The sequence below is a fragment of the Lissotriton helveticus genome, chromosome 9, assembly GCF_964261635.1.
Source record: "Lissotriton helveticus chromosome 9, aLisHel1.1, whole genome shotgun sequence".
NCBI lineage: Eukaryota > Metazoa > Chordata > Amphibia > Caudata > Salamandridae > Lissotriton > Lissotriton helveticus.
Genome location: NC_136070.1, coordinates 20,468,881 through 20,491,409, shown reverse-complemented (window position 1 = coordinate 20,491,409; position 22,529 = coordinate 20,468,881). Strand labels below are relative to the sequence as shown.

The 22,529-nt window shown below is 45.4% G+C and overlaps 1 protein-coding gene across 11 annotated transcripts in view; it reads left to right on the top strand.

Moving 5' to 3' along the window:
- PRORP (protein only RNase P catalytic subunit) overlaps positions 1–22,529 on the top strand; it is an 831,788-nt gene that overhangs the window by 272,588 nt on the left and 536,671 nt on the right. For 9 of the 11 annotated variants that reach the window (XR_013600822.1, XR_013600821.1, XM_078659370.1 and 6 more), the window contains exon 5: positions 21,235–21,383. The exons of the other annotated variants lie outside the window; for them this stretch is intronic. Coding sequence is in view for 7 of the 9 variants with exons in the window: in XM_078659370.1 (XP_078515496.1) it covers positions 21,235–21,383 (149 nt within the window). In the remaining 2 variants the exon portion in view is untranslated. The remainder of the gene's footprint in view (positions 1–21,234; positions 21,384–22,529) is intronic. 11 annotated transcript variants of the gene reach the window in all.

Below are 22,529 nucleotides of genomic sequence, written 5' to 3'. Positions count from 1 at the left end.
AACATTGATTGGCAATTTCAGACAACGATCTGCTAGAGAAATTGACTTCGCAAAGGGGTCAGTTTCAGGTGACGGGGTCAGCGTCTTGCAGTTCACTCACAAGTCAGAAAAGGCCTAGTTAATTCGTACATGAACAACGAAGCCCATGCCACTTTGTTCGTTCGGTTACCTCCAAGGCCTACGTGAGGGCAACACAAAATGGCGTCACGAACAACTTAAACAAAATGGAGTCCGGTTCGGAAATCACGGAACCTCAGACCATCCTTTTGCCATTACATAGGCAATAACCTAAACTCATGTCAATCTGAATCCAGGTCTGTCTATTCTCATCAGGTCATCAAGGTGTTGCTGTAACATCATCTTATTATCCTTCGCTTCTCTCGGGACGGGTCTTCTCACACAGATCGTAGCACAAAGACTACAAATGGCGGGACCACACTGGATGCATAGACAACACGAGAAAAGGATCGCTAAAGTCATACCAAGGAACATCAGAATCTTCCATCCCCATTTGGACAGCAGTCCCCAAAACCATCCTATCAATGACCAGTTCCCATCGTCTACATGTATAGACTCAGCGGACTTATGTAACTTCAAGATGGCTTGGTACACTGTCGGGGCGTTATCTGGTATGAAAACACAGCAACTAGACCCGATCAATTTACATACTCCACCTCTATCTGCAAGTATGATATCTAAAACAATGCGGTTCTGTAACGTCATAAGACGATCCGCTTGAAGCTCAGCTGTAATATTGCTAAGGGCACCTGCAGTCTCATTTATAGTGGCCTCGACCACTCTCGTAAGCTGACGAATATTCCTACTATTGGCCATAGGACCCCAAAAGGGAACAAAACCCTTAATAAGTCTCCAACTTCTTGTGTGACAGTATCTTTCGCATCGATGACACCTCTACTATATCTTGTCTTATGGTAATTGAAAGCAGCGGTGTATGTAGGGGGAAGCAAAAATGCCACGTAACATGTGCCTGAGAAATCAGGAGGCAACCATGTATATGCTCTGTCGTGACAAACAAAATACGTGCCTTTAGCTGGCACGAACGGTGGAGATTTCTGAGATTTATAAACCTGAGTGTGAACACACACACTCTTACCAAGCTGAGCTCTCGGATTCTGACCATTACCTTGCAGACAAAAATGACCTCTTTGGGGTACATTCCAAATAGGGGGAGACCTTTTCTGTCTCTCCTTTTCTGTCAGACTAATACTATATCTCGTCTTGTTCCAACCAATATATGCTCGTACTTCATCCTTAGGGATAGCATTATACGCATCAATATCTCTGATCATATCTACTATTCCCTGTATCAAGGCATTATTACTCGCATTATCTTTGACGGAACGTACGGGAGATGCTTCATTCGCATAAATGAACATTGCTTGGAGTGCCCACACTGACCCATTAGGCGAAAAAGGCAAAACTAAATATGGCATTCCCTTATCTGTCGTATGCGGCATAAGACCACATACCCAACAATTCGTGGTATTTACTACTAGCTGATGCTGATGCAACATCTGTATAAATGAATTGTTAACAAATTCCGATCTTCGTGTCTGTTCATGTTCAGGCAACGTGTGAAATTCATGTGGAGAAATAGTAGAGAAAGAAAGAGTAGGTTGGGACGTAGATGCAAGCGTCTGTTGTGTAATATAGACAATCCAACCCACACAAGCCAATGTAATATTTAAAAGCATCAAAAAACACAATATCAAAAAACATTTGCTACGGACCAATGTACACATTTTCACTTTAGAATCAATTCTCTTAACAACCTTATCAGACTCAAAAAACTCCATCCTCTAACGTGCTGTTCACGGCTATTACCTTCTTCACTTAAGTGTGCGTCAAGATCGTACTAACGACCATGAACCACAGACCTTTCGTCAATTCGCGGCTCACCCCTTAAGGCTGTACCGCGACCGTGCAGCCGAGTCCGGATGGTGACTCGAAAAAGAAAAAGTAAAAACGTCTCTTGATCTGAAAAGGTGTAACTCTCAACAAAAAAAAATTCAAGTTTTATTTGTCCATTTATTTGTCCTATCTCGGTCGCAGATTGTAACGCTCTTTGCCAGGCACAGTTTGCTCTTGAAAAAGTGTTTCCGGATCCGTCGTGTCGAGTCTTAGATGTGAAGGCAGAGCAGCTTGCAGAATTTCATCGTCTGCACGTTCTGACTGAGTCCATACCAATTGCGCATCACTAAAAGGTACGAATCTAGGAATTCTCTCACATTCAGAATCAGCTATACCTTCCCTCACCCAATTGTCATACGGTAAGGGCAACGGAACCTTTTTACAATGGGTAGAATGTACCCAATTCTTTTTACCAGCTACTCTAACAGCAGTTCGAGTGACTAATAAAACTAAACGCGGTCCAGTCCACCTCGGTACCAAATTCTTAGTTTGTTGAAATTTTTTCGTAAGGACGTAGTCACCAGGTTGAATCGTGTGGCCTGGATCCACAGTAGCTGTCGCAAACTGTCATAGACCTGTTGGTGGAGAACACGTAATTTAGCAGTCAAGTCATGTAAGTAATCCACCAACATAGGGTACTCAATGTCACTATACTTCTTAGGCCTAGGCACACCCCAAACATTCGCCAGACGACCAAAAACTATTTTGTATGGGCTAAATCCCACACGAGAATGTACTGTCGTCCTTGTTGACAAAAGAGCCAACGGCAGGCATCTGGCCATGTAAGACCAGAGCTCGCTTGTATCTTAGCTAACTTCAGTTTCAGAGTGCCATTATAGCACTCGACAAGTCCAGCAGACTGGGGGTGGTTCGCAGAATGGAATTTCTGATTGATACCCAAACCCGCACACACTTTCTTCATGATTCGACCCACAAATTCACTTCCATTGTCGCTCCATACAATTCTCAGCAAACCAAACCTAGGGAAGTACTCTTTGAGCAAAACCTTAGCTGTAGACAAGGCAGTATTATCCTTCAGGCGGTAGGCCTCTATCCATCTGGAAAAGGCACAAACAACCACAAGGACATACTTTAGATTGTTGCACCTCTCCATGTGAATGTACTCTAGCTGTATCACTTCAAACGGATACGTTGGAGGAGCAAAATGACCAGCTGGAGTTGGAGTTCCCTTTCCAGGATTATACATCAGACAAATCATACAATGCTTCACCACATTCTCAGCACGTTTGGGAATTCCAGCATTCTGCCATACTGGAGCCAACAACTTGCATATTCCTTTCAAACTAATGTGAGCCATTCCATGAGCCATAGTAACCACTGGGAGCACATACGCATCAGGCAACAACCATCGCTGGTGCTCCGACAACTCAACCCAACAACCTGTTGAATCCAACATACCCGTAGTTTCTCTCCACACACTCACTTCTTTTTCCGTAGCTTCAGCCTGAATCATCTTCATACTTTCTATTGTGTCTTCACACATTCCACCAGCCATATCCCAGTTAGCAGGACCAGCAACATTCATTCGGCTCATCATATCTTTCGCCGTTCCTTCGCAACTTCATCCGCAAACGCATTTCCTCGGCCCACATCATCCACAACCTTCTTATGCGCGCTACACTTCACAATTGCAATCTGCTTTGGTAGAGTAAGTGATTCAAGAAGTTCATTCACTAATTGCCCATGCTCAATTTTCGTACCATGGGAAGTAAGATCCTCTCTCTCGCCACAAACGTCCGAAACTATGGGCAACACCATACGCATACTGACTATCAGGATAAACATTCACTCGCTTTCCTTCTGACAACACACACGCTCTTGTCAATGCTATTAACTCTGCTGCCTGCGCCCAATTCTGTGCAATACGCGCTGTTTCAACAACTGTATGTAAAGTTGTGACAGCATATGCTGCAGTCGTTTTTCCATTCGGAAGCTTGAAACACGAACCATCTACCCATAGGGTACCATCAACATTCGAAAGAGGAGTATCTTTTAAATCAACTCTAGCCTTTGTTTCCTCCCCTGTCCGGAGAAAGCAATCATGCTGTTCCTGAACATCTGTCTCTACAGAAATCGGCAACAACGTAGCTGGATTCAACACATTGCATCTCGTAATGTGCACATGGCTAGCCAAAAGCGTCAACTCATAACCTGACAAACGTGCACTAGTAAGGTGCTGTGTTTTTGTCCTATTCAATAAGGTATCCACTGCATGTGGGACCATCACAATCAATGTATTATCCAATACCAAACCAGCAGACTGTCGGATAGAAACAGCCGCTGCCACTGTAGCTCTCCAACAACTTTGCAACGCCCTAGCTACCGGATCTAACGTAGCTGAAAAATACGCGCATGGACACTGCTTGTCTCCAAATTGTTGCGTCAACACTGACAATGCACAACCTTCTCTCTCGTGTACATACAATGTAAAAGGTGTACTGTAGTCCGGGGTACCCAACACCGGAGCAGAACACAATGCATCTTGTAATTCAGAAAAACTTCTCTGACATTCGTCAGACCAAGGGAGAGGATGCGGAGTATCTTTAAGAGTCAGCGCTAACAGAGGTTTCGCTAACAGAGAAAAATTCGGAATCCACTGTCTACAATACGAAGTGATACCTAAAAAGGCACGCACTTCTCTCTGTGTGGATGGCACACTCATTTGGGCAATCGCTTGAATTCGTTCTGGGGTCAACCGTCTTCCCTCCTTCGACAAGAGATGACCTAAGTAGGTTACTTCTTGGCGGCAATACTGTAACTTGCCCCAGTATTGGAACTTTCAAAGATTCCCATGCTTTGTATCATTCCCCGTCGTCGGAATGGGAGCCTCGGTAGTATCACAACCATAGAAACAAAAGAGAAAAAATAGGCCTAGGCCTCATCTCATTTTGTATCCTATCACCCTCTTTGTGTAAAAGAGACCAAACTTTTGTCAGGACCAATCAGAGCAGCCTCACCCCATAGAACCTTCCGGAGAGAGCTCAGAGCCTCAGATTTTTCTACCGCACGTTGTGCTAGGGAGTCTCCACTGAGCTCTGCTCAGTTTTCTCATTCTTACTAGTTATTTCTTCAACTTTTCTACTACAATCAAGACATGTCTGACAAGGAGAAGAAGGCCTTATTCAGGTCCTGTGCGTCTTGTGGAAAAAAGCGACTTTTTGTAGAAGATAAGCATGAAAGCTGTATCTATTGCTGTAGTACTGAAAATTCGAACTCGTGTAGCCATTCTGGACTCGAGAATAAAACTTCGTCGTAACACGACGAATTTGGTGTCAAAAGACCGAGAATGGCGAGTACATTATGTACAAGCATTTTCGTCGCATTCGAATGATGATTTCACCTCATGATCGTCATTTGTACCCTGAACCCTTGACTTCCATTTTGTATTTGGCTGCCATTTTGTGTGTTGCCCTTCACATAGGCTTTAATCCAATATCAAAAAGGACACGTACTCCTTGATTGACTTTTCTGTGACCTGGGCAGGTTGGAACCATTGCCCCAGGCGAACTCGTTTGGTCAGTTCCTCTCCCAGTGGCCGGTCGAGATAGCATCTAGGCGCAACCGGCTATAAAACCCTTTCATCACACACACACCCTGCCGAATCTTGCCCCCACCTGTCTCCATCCTTTTCTCTGACTTGTTTTATGATGGGAACGTGCTCGTTTTATTGGGGGAACACCGATATCTGATGGAAATACCGGACCTTGCCGAGTAATTTATTATGTATTGGACAAACGAAATGTGAGCTTGTCATCATAACTCTGTTACTTATTTGTGTTCGAAATATGTGAATAGTATCCTGATAATCTAGGAATGTTTGCCTGAAGCTTATTATTTTGTATAAGAAGAGAAGCCTGACTTCGTGATTTGAAGCAGTCTCCTGAGAATATACTTCCCGTGTGTGGTACTTCTAGGACACTTGTTACCTTGGTTGCAGCCAATAAATCGATCTTTGACTTCACCTAGAAGACTCTGAGTTTCTGTGGTCTGAATCAGGAAGGACTCGAGGTCTTCGGGTGCTGCCCCTGGCACCGCTAGGTTACCGGATCAGTACCGGTTCTGAAAAACCCAGTTCCTCAGTTGGCGCCCAACGTTTGGGGCGATTCCAGTGGTACCAGCCCAGCCAGAGGATCGTGAGGAGCTTCGTGTGGAAATTCCGGAGGACGGCCAACCACTTCAACGACCCCTGCATGTCGACGTGGTCCGAAGGTCTTTGCTGCGAGGTTCCCCGCTTCCCGACGGCTACGAAGGACTGCTGCCCTGGCTATCGCCCTGATTTGGACCCCTGAAGTTTGGTAGAGCGAAACACTAAGACGAGTCTTCTAAGTGACGTCATCGATATTTCAGTTAAGTATAAGTGGAGCGTCTCCCAGTCCTTAGTTGGTTCTTAGTTTTGGGTATCTTTGGGTTTTTGATTTGGTATTTGCAAGCACCAAAACCGAAGGACTCGTGTATTCACGAGAAATATGGTAATCGATAATCCTTTGAAGTTTAGAACTAGACTAGAGAGCGAAAATGCCTGGTCTTAGACTTAGAAACTTGTTTTGTCTTGGTTGTAATAATAGGGACTCCCGATTGGAGGACTCATGTCCGGTTCCTCCGGTTGGACTCCAACATACGAGTTATATATCAAACACAGAGTAGGTCCCATCACGTACAATAAGGTGTGGATTAAATACACCAGAAACGATGGTGTTTTAAAATGGCCCCAACACTGTAGTTTTGACGCTGAAATTTTAGATAATCTTGAGGTCAAACTGTTCAAAAAGAAAGCCCGGCCGGCGATGTTTGACTCTTTCCGCCTATGGCGTAAAGAGGCCAAACAGAGGGAAATTAAATTAGAGAAGAAAAATAAGAGAGAAAAGGGTATTTCAGTAATGCAAGCTGCTATGCAGTTTAAAGACAATGAAGAAGAACAAATGAGTGAGCAGTTGCACAGGCAACGTAAAATGGCAATAGATAAATGCTATCCAGTTTTGCCGTCTCTTCAGAAAGAGGCAGCAAAAGTGCGTGAAAAAGATCCATTAATGTCGCATTTACTAAGTTCACCACCTCCCTATGCGCAAAATGCCACGGCACCTCCGCAACCTTTAGTCGTGCAAACTGTGCCTCATGTTCCTCTACAGCAACCCCCAGCTACTCTTCAGCTGGCTCCTACTACTATGGTGCAACCTCCTCAAGGTTCACTGATCTCATCTGTTTCACCTGTGCTTTCTACGACTTTGCCTAGCGCACCTTCTACTTCTCCTGGGAGAGGTGTGGCGCCGAGGCCAGGGCGACTGACGCTGGAATCTGGGGACCACGGTTCGATCCCCGGCTCCGGCGGCAGGTTAGCCCAGCACCATGTGACTCTGGGCAATAGCTCGCTTAATCTTCCCGACGGCCCCCCAGCGCCTAGAGACCCTTACGGGTGATTGTGCGCTTTACAAATGTGGACTTTACTTTACTCCTAACGATCCCACTGCGATTGCTTCTGCCCCTGCCTTGTCTCACACTGTTTTGCCACCAGTTCTTCCTTCACCTTCCGTTCGGCATAAAATGGCCAACACGGTCACTAACATTTCTTCACCTCTTTTCGGGTCGCCTACTACGACCCCTAACATGGGACGAAGACAGTTGCGAAGTCAACTGCCTGACTATCAGGAGAGAGATTCATTGAATCGTTTAGCGCGTAAATGGGCTATGGATACTGTAAAGTATGATGTAGAGTCCGTCATGGAAGTCTTCCGTCAATGGGAAGCACCGACGCAGAGATATGTTTTTGAACAGATGTGCGTTTTCCTTTGCGAGGATTTGGAAGACAATGATCAGGAATGCAACCCACAAGACTTGTGTCGTGTACGGTTTAAGTTTGGGGAGGGCATGATCGTAGGTCCCGACGTCGAAAAAGCAGTTGAGATATTGTTATCATATCGGAGTAAGGGGAGTAGTTCTGGGTCATCATCTGAGCTTGGTACATCTAGTAGGAAAAAGGCACGACAATACCCCATGAGAGAAGTTCCCCCGCAATGGAGGGAGGGTGACACATCCGTTGACCCGCCTATTCCGCCACACTTTCAGCGTGTATGGGTACATGTCCCATGGAAGCGAGCTGAAGTTTTAGCACTCAAACAGACATTACCTGATCCGCGTAAGAATCCTGCAGGGTATTACAAAGAGTTGTCACAGACCGCTGGGTCATGTATAATGAATTTAGCCGATATCGATATGTTATTTGGGAATGTTGTTCCACAGCCTTTATGGGGTAAGATTCGTCATACAGACCATGATCAGGAGTTAGGTGACTCATGGGCTAATATTGCTGCTGCAGATGCCCGACAAGTTGGTGGTGCTAAGCCTGAGCCTTTGGTAGCAGAACTCCCTGGTAAAATAGTTGATTACATGAAAACGATAATGCCTGCAATACGTGTGAATTGGGATCAGTTATCTGCATGTAAGCAGAAGAAAGACGAGACGGTCTCAGATTTCTTCACCAGGTTTGAAGAAACTTTTGTCGACAACAGCAGTCAAGATATGACCACAGAAGGTGGTCAGAGATTGTTTGTCGATAAATTCGTGCACAATCTGCTTCCAGAATTGTGTAAAAAGCTAAAGGATTCAGAAAGTTCTTGGGCTGTTTCATCTTCAGCACAGATATTTGCCACTGCCCAATATTACGAAAATAGAGACAAAGACGAGAAAGATAGAGCAGACAAGAAAACGAAAGAATTGAAAACGAAGGTTTTATTGCAGCAAGCCTATCCGCCACGTGGTGGTGGTAATGGCCAGAATAACGGTGGTCAGAACAACTATCAGAATAATTATCAGCAGCCTCAACAGTATCAAAGGAACTCACAAAGAGCAGAGTATAATCAGCCACGTGTCACTGTGGGTCCCAACCAGTGTTCATATTGCAAGGAAGAAGGTCATTTTAAGTATAGTTGCCCTATAATGTTACAACGTGCGAATGGTGTGTCAAACACAAGAGGTAGAGGCGTTCAGCAAGCGCCTAGAGGTAGAGGACGTGGAAACGTCCCCCAGAACACGCAGTCTCTTCCACCACAGAATTCTATGAATAAGTTCGATCAGCAGAATAACGCATCTGGTAGGACAGCTCAGTACTATACTGATGATTACTATACCGAAGGTGAGCAATGTGAAAGTAATGATTGCTAGGACAGCCATGGACAAAGAGAGGGAGTTGTTTCAGTTCCAGTAGATCAGAGTGGACCATACGTTGAGGTGATTACATCAGGTGTGTCAGAACCTTTTCTCTTGGATACTGGTGCTACAAAGAGTTCTATTATGCACTCCAAACTCCCTGGCGCACCTTTGTCTGGCGAAACGAATGTTTCTGTAGGTTTTTCTGGCGCCCCGGTTAGGAACACGATTTCTGACCCTTTGTCTCTTTCTGTTGGTCCTTGCAAATTCGAAGCACCCCTTATTCTGACAACAGGTTGTGGCGAAAACTTGCTAGGATTGGACTTGTTAAAAAGATTGTATGCGACTTTGTACTGTTCTCCTTCAGGAGTACAACTTACTCTAGGTAAGAAAGTGGTTTCCCCAATGTATTTGTCGAGGGACGAAATTCCAACCGAATTGTCGTTTCTTCCAGATATCCTTTGGGCTTCTGGTCCCAATGATGTGGGACTCTTAGAAATACCACCATATGTTGTAACATTGAAAGCCAATGTTAAAATGCCACGAATTCCCCAATACCGAATTTCTAGTGAAGGTGAAAAATCATTGCTAGCGATCGTTTACGAGCTAATTGCAAAGGATGTGATTGAAGAGACAAGAGGAAACGTTTGCAATAGTCCTGTACTGCCTGTTTTAAAGAGAACTGACCCTTCTAAGCCACCCGTGTACAGATTCGTGATTGATCTTAGAGAGGTCAATAAAATAGTTGTGCCACAATTTCCAGTTGTCCCCGACATTACTACATTACTGACTATGATTCCAGCTTCTGCCACTTGGTTTTCGGTGATTGACCTGAAGAATGCTTTCTTCAGCATCCCGATTGCTGAGGAAAGCAGGGACATTTTTGCTTTCAGTTTAGGAGGTCGCAGCTTCCGCTTTAAACGCGCTCCTCAGGGCTACTGTGAAAGTCCATCAATATATAGTCAAGCTCTGAAAACACAGCTTGATATGATTGTTTTACCTAAAGGTGCTACTCTTGTACAGTACGTTGACGATTTGCTCATTGCTGCAGATACTGAGGAAATATGTAAGAAAGCAACGTTGTCATTGTTGCGTCATTTGTGCGATTTCCATCATAAGGTGTCACTTTCCAAACTACAATACTGCCGACAAGAAGTGACCTACTTAGGTCACCTCTTATCGAAGGAGGGAAGGAAACTGACCCCAGAAAGAATTCAGGCAATAGCGAAATTGAGTGTGCCAAAAACGCAGAGAGAAGTGCGTGCTTTCTTGGGCATTACATCATACTATAGACAGTGGATTCCAAATTTTTCGTTATTAGCCAAACCTTTGGTGGCATTAACGTGTAAAGGTACACCTAACCCTATCCCTTGGTCTGAAGAATGTCAGAACAGTTTTACTGAACTACGTGATGCATTATGTTCGGCACCTGTGTTAGGTACCCCCAACTACAGTAAGCCCTTTACATTGTATGTCCATGAGAAGGAAGGTTGCGCATTGTCAGTTCTGACTCAGTTATATGGGGACAGACAGCGTCCATGTGCGTATTTTTCGTCGACTTTGGATCCAGTGGCTAGAGCGTTGCCAAGTTGTTGAAGAGCCACAGCGGCAGCAGCTGTTTCTATTCGACAGTCTGCTGGCCTAGTAATGGATAATACACTAGTCGTGATGGTCCCACATGCAGTAGACACGTTGTTAAATAGAACCAAGACACAGCACTTGACTAGTGCTCGATTGTCAGGTTACGAATTAACGTTATTAGCCAGTCATGTGCACATCAAAAGGTGCAGCACTTTAAACCTAGCCACATTGTTGCCAATCATAGAGGAATCAGACACTTCGGAACAACATGATTGTTTTCTTAGAACAGAAGAAGAGACAAAAGGAAGAGTTGATCTTTATGACACTCCTCTTGCTGAATGTGATGGTACATTATGGGTGGATGGTTCAAGCTTCAAGCTCCCGAATGGTGATACGACTGCAGCATATGCTGTCACGTCTTTGCAAACCATTGTTGAAACTGCACGTATTCCACATAATTCAGCTCAAGCAGCAGAATTAGTTGCACTCACGAGAGCATGTGTGTTGTCAAAAGGAATGAAAGTGACTGTCTATACCGACAGCCAGTATGCATTTGGTGTGGTTCACAGTTTTGTGCGATTGTGGAGAGAACGCGGATTCCTGACTTCGCATGGAGCTAAGATTCAGCATGGTCAGTTGGTAAATGAGCTTCTTGAATCACTGACCTTGCCCCTACAAGTGGCGGTTGTAAAATGTAGTGCTCACAAGAAGGTGACTGATATTATTGGTCGTGGAAACGCATTCGCTGATGAAATCGCGAAAGAAACTGCAAAGAATGTGATGAGCCGAATGTATGTTGCAGGACCTGCAAGATGGGTTGGTGATGTGGGTATGTGTGAAGACACGATAGAGAGTGTGAAATCTATTCAAGCTGAGGCTACAGAGAAAGAGTTGAGCATGTGGAGAGAAAGTACGGGTAGGATGGATGCAAATGGTTGTTGGATTTAATTGTCTGAACACCAGAGATGGTTGTTACCCGATGCGTACGTGCTTGCAGTGGTTACAATGGCTCATGGAATGGCTCACATCAGCGTGAAAGGGATTTGCAAGTTGTTGGCTCCAGTATGGCAAATTCGGGGATTCCCAAGTGTGCAGAAAATGTTGTCAAGAATTGCATGGTATGTCTGCAACACAATCCTGGTAGGGGAACCCCAACTCCAGCTGGTCATTTTGCGCCTCCTACGTATCCGTTTGAGGTTTTGCAGCTAGATTTCATCCACATGGAGAGGTGCAACAATTTAAAATACGTGCTCGTTGTTGTTTGCGCCTTCTCAAGATGGGTGGAAGCATATCCCCTAAAAGACAATACTGCCTTGTCCACAGCGAAAGCCCTTGTGAAAGAGTACTTCCCTAGATTCGGAATGCCTAGAATGATCTGGTCTGACAACGGGAGTGAATTTATAGGCCGTGTGATGAAGAATGTATGTGAAGGATTAGGTATCAGGCAGAAGTTCCACGCTGCAAATCACCCCCAATCAGCTGGATTAGTAGAATGTTACAACGGCACTCTCAAGTTAAAACTAGCCAAAATCCAAGCGAGCACAGGTCTTAAATGGCCTGACGCTCTACCCTTAGCACTCCTATCCACCAGAATGACTGTGCATTCGCGAATGAAACTTAGCCCCTATGAAATAATTTTTGGCCAACATATGGGGAGTGCCTAGGCCCAAAAAGTTTAGCGAACTTGAACATCCTGTTTTATTTGATTATCTTTATGAATTGACGGCTAAATTGCGTGTTTTGCATCAACAGGTCAACGACACCCTGCCTCCGGTCCCTGAAACTCCAGGCCACGCCATCAGCCCTGGATCCTGGGTACTGGTTAAGAACTTTCAACGGACGAAGAACGACCAGCCCAGGTGGACCGGCCCGCACCTCATCCTTCTCTCCACAAGATCAGCGGTTCGCGTGGAAGGGAAGAAGCACTGGATCCACGGGGTCCATTGTAAAAGGATCCCTCTTCCTCTGCCGTATGACCGGTGGGTCCAGGAGGGTGTTGGTGACTCAGAGACCCGAAACCGTGCCTCACTTCATATCTTTTAGTGATGCACGCGTAAAAGGAACATTGACCGAACAAGAGAGCGACATCATTCTGCAACCAGTATCACCGTCAAAGCAATTAGACACTACAGAACCTGAACTCTTGTTCTGCGACCAAACAGTACCGGGAAAACGAAGATACAATTTGAGACCAAGAAATACGAACTAATAAAAATGATTTCTTTTACACTTTAAGGCAAAGACCCATGGACAAATAAAAGAGATATTTTTTCCCTCCAAGTACTATTTTTGAAAAGGCAGCTCTCCCATCAGAAGAAAACTTGCTCATTTTTGTTTTTCGAACCGCCATCCGGGTTCCGCTGCTAGAGCCGCGGTTGCCTAAAAAGTCTTTTGGGTGCAGCTAACGACGTTAGGTCGGTAGTTCTGGTTGGTCTAAGGGAGTTGCCCTGGACTGACAGAAGCATCCTTTAGCAGAATCAACCTCCCACCGCGGGCAGCACTCTAGAGAGGATGGAGTTTTCTGAAATGGAGAGACCTGCCAGACAAACGAACTCTGAACACAAATTATGTAGAGTGATGACAAAGAAAAGTTTTTTAATATTGTGCATTTTCATGGTATCAAGTGTGATGATATTTTTTATAGGGTATGTTTTATTTTCCTTTCGTGTAACATTTGCACCTACTACATCCCCTACACCTCCTCCTCCTACTGTCTCCTCTCATTCCTTCCACTCCCTTCCTGACCATGAATCCAATAGAAGATTAGAGTTCATTAATAACTCCTTCATTCAGCTCCTGCACCAGCACCAGCTAGTAATGAACACAACTAACTGTTGGGTTTGTGGCCTTATGCCTCACACTACGGATAAAGGTATCCCTTATCTAGTTCTGCCTTTCAGTCATAATGGCTCTGTGTGGGCATACAGAACAATGTTCATATATGCGCGAGAAATCCAACCCCTACGTTCGGTAAAAGACAATCTCAAGACCAGCGCCCTAGTCAAAGGTATAGTTGACATGATTAAGGAAGTAACTTCTTATGAAGATACTCCGGATGATGAGATACTTGCATATGTAGGTTGGAACGTGACCGGATATGGAGCTACTATAAGTGAGAAACAGCAAGCTAAGAGATCTTCCCCGATCTGGATTGTACCCCAACAGGGCAATCTGTGTCTGCAAGGTATTGGCAGGAATCCCAGAGCTCAGTTAGGGAAGAGTGTCTGTACAGAAACGTATGTTTTCGGGTCTCAGACTTCCCCTGCGTTTCTGGCAGCTAAGGGTACTTATTTCATCTGCCATGATAGAGCCTATACATGGTTGCCCACTGACTTCTCAGGCTCATGTTTTGTTTCATTCCTGTTACCTCCCACCTACACAGCAGCGGCGGATTACCACAGGACAAGGGTAGTTAGAGGTGTCTTGAGTAAAGAAGACACTGCAGGTCAAGAATTTGGGGACTTTGCAAAAGGTTTTCTGCCGTTCTGGGGACCCATGGTAAACAGCAGAAACATAAGGCAATTGACAAGGGTAGTTGAGTCCACCGTGATTGAAACTGCTGGTGCCCTTAGTAACTTGACTGCTGAGCTCCAGTCAGATCGTCTCATGACCCTTCAGAACAGGGTTGCCTTAGATGTCATACTTGCAGACCGAGGTGGGGTATGCAGATTGATCCAATCTAGCTGCTGCGTTTTCATCCCAGATAACGCTCCGACAGTGTACCAGGCCATCTCCAAACTGCATAAGATTTCCGAATCTATTCGTGTGGATAAAGGAGATTGGTCATTTATGGGGTGGTTCTGGGAACTGATATCCGGCTGGGGATGGAAAATTCTGATGGTCATTGGGATGGTCTTAGCCATTCTTTTCCTGCTCTGTCTGTGTGTGCAGTGTGCTCCTGCAATATGTGGCCTCTGTGTCACATCATGTGTAAGGAAACCTGTCTCAAGAGACGAGCTAAGTACTAGGATGATGTTACAGCAACATCTCAATGATTTTAAGGATATCGACCTGGACTCAGACTAGTGTGAGATTAGGTTAAATTGCCTATGTAAGGGCATAGGAGGGTGTGTAGTACTGAAAATCCGAACTCGTGTAGCCATTCTGGACTCGAGAATAAAACTTCGTCGTAACACGACGAATTTGGTGTCAAAAGACCGAGAATGGCGAGTACATTATGTACAAGCATTTTCGTCGCATTCGAATGATGATTTCACCTCGAGATCGTCATTTGTACCCTGAACCCTTGACTTCCATTTTGTATTTGGCAGCCATTTTGTGTGTTGCCCTTCACATAGGCTTTAATCCAATATCAAAAAGGACACGTACTCCTTGATTGACTTTTCTGTGACCTGGGAAGGTTGGAACCATTGCCCCAGGCGAACTCGTTTGGTCAGTTCCTCTCCCAGTGGCCGGTCGAGATAGCATCTAGGCGCAACCGGCTATAAAACCCTTTCATCACACACACACCCTGCCGAATCTTGCCCCCACCTGTCTCCATCCTTTTCTCTGACTTGTTTTATGATGGGAACGTGTTCGTTTTATTGGGGGAACACCGATATCTGATGGAAATACCGGACCTTGCCGAATAATTTATTATGCATTGGACAAACGAAATGTGAGCTTGTCATCATAACTCTGTTACTTATTTGTGTTCGAAATATGTGAATAGTATCCTGACAATCTAGGAATGTTTGCCTGAAGCTTATTATTTTGTATAAGAAGAGAAGCCTGACTTCGTGATTTGAAGCAGTCTCCTGAGAATATACTTCCCGTGTGTGGTACTTCTAGGACACTTGTTACCTTGGTTGCAGCCAATAAATCGATCTTTGACTTCACCTAGAAGACTCTGAGTTTCTGTGGTCTGAATCAGGAAGGACTCGAGGTCTTCGGGTGCTGCCCCTGGCACCGCTCGGTTACCGGATCAGTACCGGTTCTGAAAAACCCAGTACCTCATTGCTTATACCCGGACCACAAGGCCACTGACTGCAAGATTTGTAGAACCTTCTCTACAAAAACACTTCAGGACAGAGAGGGCCGGCTATTGACCTGGCTTCAGAAAATGAAGACTCGGAAGGAGGTGCTCTCATCAGATGAAGAGGATTCAATATCTCTGGCTTCCTCTCACAGATCCAAGAAGAGGGGTAGGTCTCCTCCTTCTTCTTCTTCAGCCGAGCCCCCTATCAAGGCCCCTCATAAGATCTCTGACAGGTCTGAGAGGGCTAGTCCCATTAAATCTCCTCCGGAAGTGAAAAGGATAGGCAGGGACAGGCTGCTGGATTGGTTACAGCCACTAAGGACAAATAGGAGGTTTCTATCACTTCTCCTCTGTCCAAAAAGGAAAAGACTGGTGAAAAATACTCTACAGTCAATCCAGGGACCGTGCCTGAGAGAAAACAGCATCCGTCGACGACAAAAACATCAGGTACGTCTACGACGATTGCTTCTATGAAAAATCCCGCTGTTTCCTTGACTCCGTCGGCGGGATCGTCGTCGGTAGCGGTTTCGACGTCGACGACTTCGTAGTCGTTTAAGGTACCTGGTTCGTCGACGATGACTTGTTCCTCATCGACGATGATGGTCTCCGGGAAGGTGCTGTCGACGGCCTCGTCGTCCACGAAGACTACGTCGACGACAACAACGACTTCGACGACGACACTGATGGTGATGACGACGAGTTCGTCAACGAAACCATTGACGATCATACTGTCGACGACGACCAAGACTCCGTCGACGAGGTCCACTGTGCCGTCGATGATTCCGTCGACGACTGCCGCACCGTCGACGACGGCTCCGTTGACGAGGTCGTCGACGGGTCAAAAACTGCAAATCCCTTTACAGAAGCTGAAAATTACACCTGAAATGACGTCTCCGAGACTGGTTTTGTCGCTTCCACCGACAATGCTTCTGGATGACGAGTCTGATGAGGAGGAGGAAGATGGAGGCCATTATGGGGATGCCAACAGTCCCTCCGAATTAAATGTGAAATTGCAAGAGACTGACACGGAGGAATATTATGAGCATACATATGACCAACAGGTGCATCACTGTGTTCCTCAGGAGCGACGTCCACCAGGTTTAGGACAGGACATGGTGGCCATGCCGGCCTCTCTAGTCTCTGATCTACAGATGATGCTGCAGGACTATAGAACCAGGTTTCCTTCGGAACCTTCAATGCAGCCTGCACAACCTCCACCTCAGGTGTTGCCGCAAGCGCAACCAGTTGTCATACTGCCTCCTTCGCAGGTGGTGCCTCTCACGCCACATTGAAGGTTATATGTGCTTTGCCACATCAGCAATAAGGACTGGCAGATTCGGCCACAGTAGTGGGGGGCTGGCAACTTACGTCTCAACTACAAGCATAGCAGCAGCAACCCTGATGAGCCCAAAATCAAATGTAACACTAGCAGTTAAAATTTCCATCATCACTGAGGACGATGAAACAGAGGTGTCCCTGTTTAACTCATACATTCATCCCAAACGAAAAACAAAAGACGCCACAGAGCTTGTCAACCAAGTGCTAAACACTGCTACGGAGCTGGAAAATCCGCTGCTAAACCTGTCAGGGGACTTAAATCAATACCTCAAAGGTTCGTCCCAGGGAGAAGACGCAGGGGCACAAACGAGAATCTACAACATTCCGACACAGTACGCCCCTCAGCACAAAAAAAAGAAATGCTGCATCAACCGACTACTAGAAGACCTGGAACATTTAAATCTCCGAGCATTAAATGGTAGATTCCCGGATGACATTCCAAAAGTCGATTCGTACTACTCTATAACAACTAGTTCAATCTTGGACTACACGTTCGTAAGTCTTGGCCTCTTCCAACATATTGGTGAATACAGAATGGGGGACAAAGGTGACAGCGATCACCGTCCCCAAGAATTCCACATAACAGCTAAGGCAACAAGAACGATCAGGCCTGACATATCTCTGGGGTCTATACATACTCTGAACCTCAGGAGAATCAGTTGTACTACTAATACTTCAATTACCAAAGCCGAAACAGCAATTCAACTTTTCAACTAGTCAGCTGACAGTCTCGACAATAAAATCGAAATCTGGGAACAATTTACAGACTCATTAATAGAACAATACGCAGACCCTATCGACAAAAAACACAGGGCACAGAAAACTCGTAAAAAGAATAAAATCACGAAAGATCACCGAGCACAGATAAAGACTCTCAAAAAAGAATAAACCTAGCTCTCCGCAACCTAAGAAGATTCCCCGGGAACGTCACTGAGCAAGCGACCTTGAAAGAACAAAGGGCGAAATAAAAAAAAATTGAAATGGCATATCACCAGAGAATGGGAGAACGATCACTGGGCAAAATTGTTAGGCGACATAAATAGCAATAACAGTAGTCGCTTTTGGAGTAGTCAACGGAATCATTCGCCCACATCACAAGGGAATTGGGTCACACATTCCTGAATCAACCTGGGCGAAGTACCTCTCAACTCATTTCAACTACTGCACCGAACGCCACGGACAACAACAGGCCAGCACTCAAAAGCCGCAAGTACATGAAAGACAAAGCCCAACTGAGAAGAGCGATCAGGGATCTTCATCTAATAAAAACAGATTATTGGGCGTCACTAGTTACACCTCACTTTCAACAACTAAAAAACAGATCGCTAAAGGGTGGAACGAAGGGGCCAGAGGTCCAAACGGCATCCCTCCTGCGCTATTTAAGGCAATGGGTGAAGATTGGACGGAAATTTTGCACTCCCTATTTCTGGATGTCAGGTGCCTGAACATAATACCTGATTCCTTGAAGGGTTCGATAATAGCCCCAATCCATAAAAAAGGGGACAAAGGAGATCCCAACAACTACCGCCTAATAGCATTGATAGACAATGAGGCAAAATACTTTGCAGGCACCATACTTGAAGAACTCACAACTTGGGCTGAGGCGAGTTCTATTATACCATGGAATCAGACTGGGTTTCGCAAATCAACTATTACAACCACCAACATCCTCACAATGTCCTTAATAATCGATGCAGCCAAAGTCTCCAAGCTACCTTTACACCTATGCTACATTGACTTTAGTGCTGCTTTCGATAATGTGGATAGAGGCAGACTGTGGGGGAAACTGGCACAATGGGGAATACCACAGCCCATCCTAAACCTGCTGAAGCTATTACATACAAACACCTGGGTGCAGGTGAAACTGGGAGGAGGCACCCAGGTGTCCATGAAAATACCTACGACAAAAGGCTTAAAACAGGGATGTGTGCTTGCACCAACCCTGTTTAATCTGTACATGGCTGACCTCCCAAAGGTACTGGATGCTTGCAACTCATATTCACCAAGGGTAGGCGGTAAAACACTGACCGATCTTATGTACGCAGATGACGTAGTTCTGCTAAGTCATACTTACGTCGGCCTACAGCATCTACTGACGGCAATGCAGAACTACGCCACAGAAAACAATTTAAAAAATAAATCTACAAAAGACACGCACGATGTCAATACACGACAACAAAAAGAAATGTCAGAGAAACTGGTTCCTTGGTGACACAGAAATTGAATCAGCTGAAGAATATAAGTACCTAGGAGTCACATTTGACAACGGAGGGAAGTTAAAATCCCATATGGAGGAAACAAGAAGAAAGGGTGTGTTAATGGCTCTAACAACGAAAAACCTAACCAACAAATAAACCGGGCCGACTCTGACTCCTCTACTAAAGGTAGTCCAGGCCAAACTACTGCCTTCAATTGTATATGGTAGTGAAGCCATGCGGGATAGAGATGCAAAGGAATTGGACAATACACAGGTTAAAGCCTACAGACAAATGCTCTGCCTTCCAAATTATACCTCCCCAGTCCAAATAAGGCTGGAGTTTGGGCTTCTACGACAAGATCTTGCAAGGCACGGGGTATATATCATCTGCTGGTTCAAGATCAAAAGCGCCCCCACTCACTTGCTTAACCATATGCTGTGGCATGATGTACAGCATAGGGACATTTCCCAAGCCAGAGACTATCTCCATATAGCCCTGGAACGTACCAAACTCAAGGGGCTATGGGATGCTCAAATTGGCTATCATAACTTCAAAAAACTGGTCTGGAAGACCATCAAACAAATCTCATTGGTGGAAGACAAGGCAACCTTTTCAAACAGAGCTCATGCATGGATGACCCTCAAGCATTCGGTCCTCAAACCTACTTCAATCAGGGGTACCCCAAGGCAACAAAAATGAGATTTATGAGGCACAGATGGGAATTCTGCCTTGTGCTCAGCACCTTCCACCATGGCAAAGGCAAGCATCACAAAACACCTGTAGTCTGTGCAACGCTAAATCAGGCGACATACTACATTTAATCTGCCTATGCAAAGAAATGCTTCAAGCACGGTGACATTTCCTAAAAAAACTATTTAATCAAAAAGGCATTCGCACCAGGAGGCAAGCTGTGTTAGCCTGTCTAAATCCAGAAAATATCCAGCTAAATTGCCGTCTAGTAAAATTCCTAACGATAGCCGAACAAAAACTGCTTAAGAACGTGTAAGACAAACAAGGCTTAGCCTTCTTATTCTACCTATCTCTGGGAACATGCTCCAAAAAAGACCATCCTCACAGATTCATCTCTAATCGCATTGGGACCATGCATGCTGTATGTAAACGCACCTCAAATTAAACTATGATTAAGATTAAGATCTGGGTTCTGGCTGATGTGCTATGATGCTAAAGCCATTGTGGGCTACCTCTAAAGAACATACAATAACTTTAAGACCGACTGTACAGAACCTTTTTTTTGTATAAGACTTTTAATCGCAGGATCTTTTGCACAAACCTAGAAACGCACCGACAAATGCTAAAAATGCTAAGGGCTTTAAACCCCGACTGAGATGTTCATAATTTTATCTTTTATATCTTTTATCTTGTGTATTTGATTTGATTTTACTGCAAGCAATGGTTTTAATTAACTATGCAAATTAACTTAAACTGTGGCATATAAAGCAGGATAGAAATGCCATCAGTGGAGCTAGTGATTGTAGAAGGAAAGATATATGGGAGACTTAGACCTCTTGCAGCTGTCTGGAGAACGTTGACGATGACAAAGAAATGTTGGTTGTACATAATCATGATCACTGGGGAGGTATTTAAATTTCCCATGTACAGATGAAAAGAATGAGAGTGCGGGTGCTCTGCGTGGAAGGGTCAAAGATTTGCAGAGCTTGGTGACACGCATGTAGATGATCCTGCAGGTTAATGCATTTGTCAGCCCTTTGATATTTGCCGGTACTCCCTTTGTGCACTCGTGCCGCCTTCAGCTTTAACCGTGCATCCACTGAATATGCTCGGTTCTCTTTGACCGTGCTGGTTTACCAAGCTGTGGCTGAGCTTCCTTGGAAACTCTTGCGTTGACGGTTGACCCTTTCTATGTGGTTCCTTTGACTGTACCTCCTTTTCCCATGTTCCATTTGATAATATTGTGCTCTGGTTTACTGTGCTCTCTCAGACTCAGACTACGCTTCACCGGCCGTCGTTTGATGTAGATTGGCTCTCAGCGCCTCCCAGCATAACACGCCTTTCTCTTCGTTCCAGCTCCTGGATGTGGTATCTTCTCTAGCCCAGCAGAATGCGAGGATCCTGGTGCTCGGGAGAAAGCACATGCTTAGCCCTTCGCGCAACTGGGACCGCCGCCACATGGCCATTGTGCAGCAGCGGGCCGCGTGCTTCTTCACTGACAACTTGTGAGTACTGGCTGCGTCTTCCTACAGTCCATGGCGCAAGGCCACCAACACTGTGAGATCTTTGTGTACCATCAAGAGAAGCTCCTTCATGCTACTTGTGTGTGGGGCAGAGTTTGTCTCCAGACACTGCATTCCATAAACTCACTTTGCCCATTCTCTTCTTTCACACACAAAAAATAAAACGGGCAAACTTCTCTGCATCGCAATCATTTGTAGAGATAAACATGATAACATTATTAGAGTTAAAAAATATCTCAGGTTGTCCAGATTTGAGCAGAACTTTGCGGTCCATGTTTCCACGTTCAGTAGTTATGTCATGTTATGAAATTTGTAAAGCGCATGGCTGCACCAGCAACGGAGCTTCCCAGCGCCAGTCCATTGCAAGAAACAGCCTGCAGCAAGCGACTTAAAAGAGTAAGGAGCGGAAGGGACTCTAACTAGAGAAGAGCAAGGTCTTCAGTGCTTTCCTGAACTAAAAATTATTTTGAATGCTCCTGATGGAATGGGGGAGAGAGTCCCAGAGAGCTGGGCCTTTGTACGAAAAGAGCAACCTCCCGCTCCTACTCTCTTAACACAAGGGATAGTGGCCAGATTAAGATCGGCTGAGCGCAGAGGACGTGAGGGTCGATCAGAGATATCCGGTTCAACAAGATAGGAGCCCCCTGGGAATGCAGACTCTTATGGTCAGTACATAAGGTCTTAACCCGTTGCGTGCTCATGACGAGCTCAGCTCGTCATGAGGCACGGTTGTGCTGCGCTAATGACAAACTGAGCTCGTCATGACCGTTGGAACGTTCACACGCGGGGATAAATTTCCCGCTGTGCTGAACGTTCCAAAACTGGTGTGGTCGTGATGAGCTCAGCTCCACTGTGCCTCATGACAAGCTGAGCTCGTCACAAGCACGGCAGCGCCGCGCGCGGCCCCCCTCTCTCCCACACAGCAGGTGAAAACGCCCCGCAGCGATGGGGTTAAAGTGCACCCGGCAGTCCACAGGGAGCCAATGCAATTTGTAAAGGAAGGGAAACAGTAGGCGGTCTGCCGCGGCGTTTTGTGCCAGCTGAAGTCTTCTAGTTAAGAGACTTAATGGCTCCCAAGTACAAAAGGTGCAGTAATGTAACAGAGATAAGATAACGGCCCCAATAATG